We start from the raw sequence: 3,656 nt of genomic DNA on the forward strand, positions 1-3,656 counted from the left end.
CCCATCCCCATCCCCATCCCCATCCCCATCCCATCCCCATCCCACCCCATCCCATCCCCTCTCCCCTCTCCTAGAACATTTCTGCCCACAGAAGACAAACGCGAGCCTGGCATTGCTGGGGCTGCTAACTGGAGTTTCTCCAGGGCATGCTGTTGACACCAGTGCCTCCGCAGACAGCCAGGGCTTTACATTTCCCTTTCCTTTGGTAACAGCATTAAAGGCTTGGGTGAAAAATGCCATGATGTTTTCAGCTTTATAGCGTGAGAAGCCGAAAAATTGGCCAGGCCAGACCTGTAGCTATTCCAGCTAATGCAATTGCTTCTTGGAAGAGACGCAGCGAGCTCGGGACAGATTTCCCTACAACTTGTTTGCACTCTTAGGACAAATTTGCAGTATTTGTCTTCCCATTGCTGGTTTGCTTTATAATCGGTTTACGCGGCCTCTTGTACATCAGTGAGCAGCCGCCTGTGTTCAAGTGGGCTGGCAGCTCTGCTCCTCAGAAGGGAGATGGAAATCTCAGCGATTCCGGCTCAAAATGCATCTCGGGTGAAAACCCAGCCTGTGGCCACCATGGGGTGCGTGTGCAGGGCTCCTGCCCATCCTGCTGCGGCAGCCTTGCCCAGGCAAACCCTTCCCATGGAACTGGACCTGGAATTCCCCTGGGTTTCACCTGCCCCGGTGTTATTTCAGGCCCTGGAGGTGCCGTGGAGATCTGTCGGGACCAGGGGGTCCTAAGGGGGGGGTTCACACGGACCAGGGGCATGGGAAATAGGAATGCGGTGGGCATGAAATAGGGCACGCACTTGTGCAGGGGGTGTCTGAACCCCCCCGACCTGTCCTACAGCAGCCCGCTGGTGCTGACGGGGGTGCTGGTGCTCGCCGGCCTGGTCTCCATCGTCTACTTCCTACGAGCAGGGAGCTACTTCCAGGACCCCCTGTTCTGCGGTGAGTCCCTCGGGTGGGTGCACAGCACCCGTATCCCGAGCGGTGGGGAGGGGGGCAGCGCGCTGAGCCGCCCCCCGCCGCCCTCCCGCAGTGTTCGTGGCGTTCTCCTTCACCTCCGCCGTTGACCTGATCATCTCGCTGGAGGAGGATGGCTTCGTTTCTGGCTTCGCGGAGGTCTACGTGAGGGAGGTACCGCCTCGTCCCGCCTCGGGGGCTCGTGGCCAGCGGCTCCGTGCGCCCAGCCCATGCATGGGTGCAGCTCCTGCTCCCGAAATCCTTGGAGCTGGAGAGCACCCAGGTCCCCTGAGAAGGTGCCTGCCCCCACCCCAAAATCTTGCGATCTCTCTTCCCCCGGGCAGGGCGAGCCGTACCTGCGCACGGCGCACGGCATCATGATCTGTTACTGGGACGGCGTCGTCCACTACGGGCTCTACCTCGCCATGATCACAGCCATGAGCCAGCGGTGAGCGGGGAGGCGAGGGGGGCCCCGCTGCCGTGCGGCGTCTTCCCGGGGCTCGGAGGGGCCGGAGGGGTGCCGATGTTTTGGGAAGGGCAGCTCCGAGCCTCGCAGAGGGCTCTGACCCCCGCCGTCTCTGCAGGAAGAGCTACAGGAGCCTGGGGCTCTTCTGGCTGGGCTCTCTGATGATGAGCATCGTCATCTTCCTGCTCGGGAACCTGATAGGTACGGGGCTGTAGAGGGGGCCTCCCGGGGCAGCGGGTGCTGGCACGGGGCTGGGCGCCGTCCCCACCCGGTGCTCTCCTCCCCAGGCAAGTACAGCTCCGACATCAGCCCTGCCTTCCTGCTCAACGTGCCCTACGTCCTCATCCCCATCTGGGCTGGGGTGAGGCTCTTCCAGCAGCCCCGGGCCCTGCCGTGTCTCACGGCGGAGCAGGTGAGCCGAAACGGGGCAGGGACCGGGGCGGGGGGCAGCGACCGCAGGGAGCGGAGCACAACCCGCGGCGTTTTCTCCCCCCTCCCCCAGGTTGTGGAGGAGCAGCGCAAGTGGCTCCACCAGCGGCCCCAGGACGTGGTGCTGGTCCTGCTCTTGGTCCTGCTGGCCGCCTTCACCTTCTTCAGGGGCATGGTGAGTGCTGGGCGCCTGCACGGGGGGACCTGGAGGTGTCGTGGGAAGGATGGGGTGGACGCATCTGCTCCACGGCCCCCCGTGTCCCCCCTTTGCACCCGCAGGTGATTTTGGACTGTCCTGCTGATTCCTGCTTCGAGTACATCTACCAGCACGAGCCCTACCTGCGCGACCCCGTTGCCTACCCCAAAGTGCAGGTGAGGGTGGCCGGGGGGGCGGAAAAGGGACCGGATCCCATGGGGACCCCCCCGTGCCGTGGGGGAGGCGGTGACCCTCTCTGTCCCCGCGCCGGCAGATGCTGCTCTATTTGTTCTACGTCCTCCCCTTCTTCTGCCTCTGCATCTACGGGCTGCTGCGGCCGGGCTGCTCCTGGATGCCCGACTGGAGCCTGGTGTTCGCCGGAGCCGTGGCGCAGGTGGGGGGGCTTCAGTCCCCAGCCAGGAGGGAGTGAGGGAGGGGGCCGGGGATGTACCCGCATCTGGAGCAGCTCCCACAGCCGCTGCCGGAGCCCGATAATTACTTTTTTCCTCGGCGGATCTTAATGGAGCGGGGGATTCGCTCGACAGAAATAGGCTGGAGCGAGCCAGCGGATGCAGAGATAGGGCACGCGGCCGGGGGCGCGGGGAGGGGGGGCAGCCTGGGGGGCCGGGCACGCCGTGCCACCCCTGCCCTGTGTCCCCAGGCTCAGTTCTCCCACCTGGGCTCCTCGCTGCACGGCCGCACGCCCTTCCCCTACCAGACCCCCGAAGACGTCTGGTGGAGCTTCCTCGTCACCAACGTCCTCTACGCGCTGGGGCCGCAGCTCCTGGCCCTCCGCTGCCTGCGTCGCCCCGCGTTCTTCCTGCCCAATGCCCCCGCCAGCATGGGCAAGAAGCACCAGTGAGGGGGGGGGGCTTCCCCCCCCCCCCCCCCAAAGACCCCCTGCGGTGGGGCCGAGCTGGCAGAGGTGTCCCCAAGGATGCTCCGGTCCCCGTCCCCCTCCACCCCAATGTCCCCTGGGGGTGCTGGGGGGGACCTGGTGCACCCTGCAGGGACATGGGTGCAGCTGGGTGGGCTGGGGGGGTGTCGCGAGGCCCCCGGCCCACCCGCATGCTCCCAGGAAAGATGGGACCACGCCAGGAAAAAAAACTGTTTACAAAATAAAGGAGTTTGGGTCCAGCTTTGTAACCCCGCTGCCTGCACCCTGTGCCCTTGTTTCCCCCACCCTCCCACCCCGTGCGCCCCCCATGCCGGCTGCAGGGGCTGGGGGGGGGGGCTCCCCCCGCCTTCTCTGTCCTTGCCTGCCCTTGGTGCTCGGGATGGGGCCGGGGATGCTCGGTGCGTGTGCAAGGGATGCACACGTGTGTGTGCAGAGGCGTGCGAGCACGGGTGTGTGTGCACGGCTGCGTGCACATGGGGGGGGCTGTGCACACTCATGGGGGGGGTCTGTGCATGTATGTGGGGGTCCATGCACACTTCTGGGGTTTTGTGCACACACGCGGGGGTCCGTGCACACACGTGGGGGTCTGTGCACATGCATGGGGGTTTTTGCACACTTCTGGGGTTTTGTGCACACGCGAGGGGGCCGTGCACACTCGTGGGGGGTCCCTGCACACATGTGGGGGTCCCTGCACACATGGGGGTCCC

General features: G+C 65.3%; 1 protein-coding gene across 1 annotated transcript; it reads left to right on the top strand.

Moving 5' to 3' along the window:
* Positions 1-794: 794 nt before the first annotated feature.
* Positions 795-2,938, top strand: TM6SF2 (transmembrane 6 superfamily member 2; the record flags this gene model as incomplete). The annotated part of the gene is made up of 9 exons (XM_035313122.1): positions 795-945; positions 1,037-1,134; positions 1,305-1,408; positions 1,545-1,627; positions 1,714-1,838; positions 1,929-2,030; positions 2,135-2,227; positions 2,326-2,445; positions 2,713-2,938. Coding segments are annotated over 9 exons (1,077 nt in total), but the record flags the coding sequence as incomplete, so codon positions are not given.
* Positions 2,939-3,656: the final 718 nt, after the last annotated feature.

Source organism: Oxyura jamaicensis, assembly GCF_011077185.1.
Source record: "Oxyura jamaicensis isolate SHBP4307 breed ruddy duck chromosome 28 unlocalized genomic scaffold, BPBGC_Ojam_1.0 oxy28_random_OJ168, whole genome shotgun sequence".
Lineage (NCBI taxonomy): Eukaryota > Metazoa > Chordata > Aves > Anseriformes > Anatidae > Oxyura > Oxyura jamaicensis.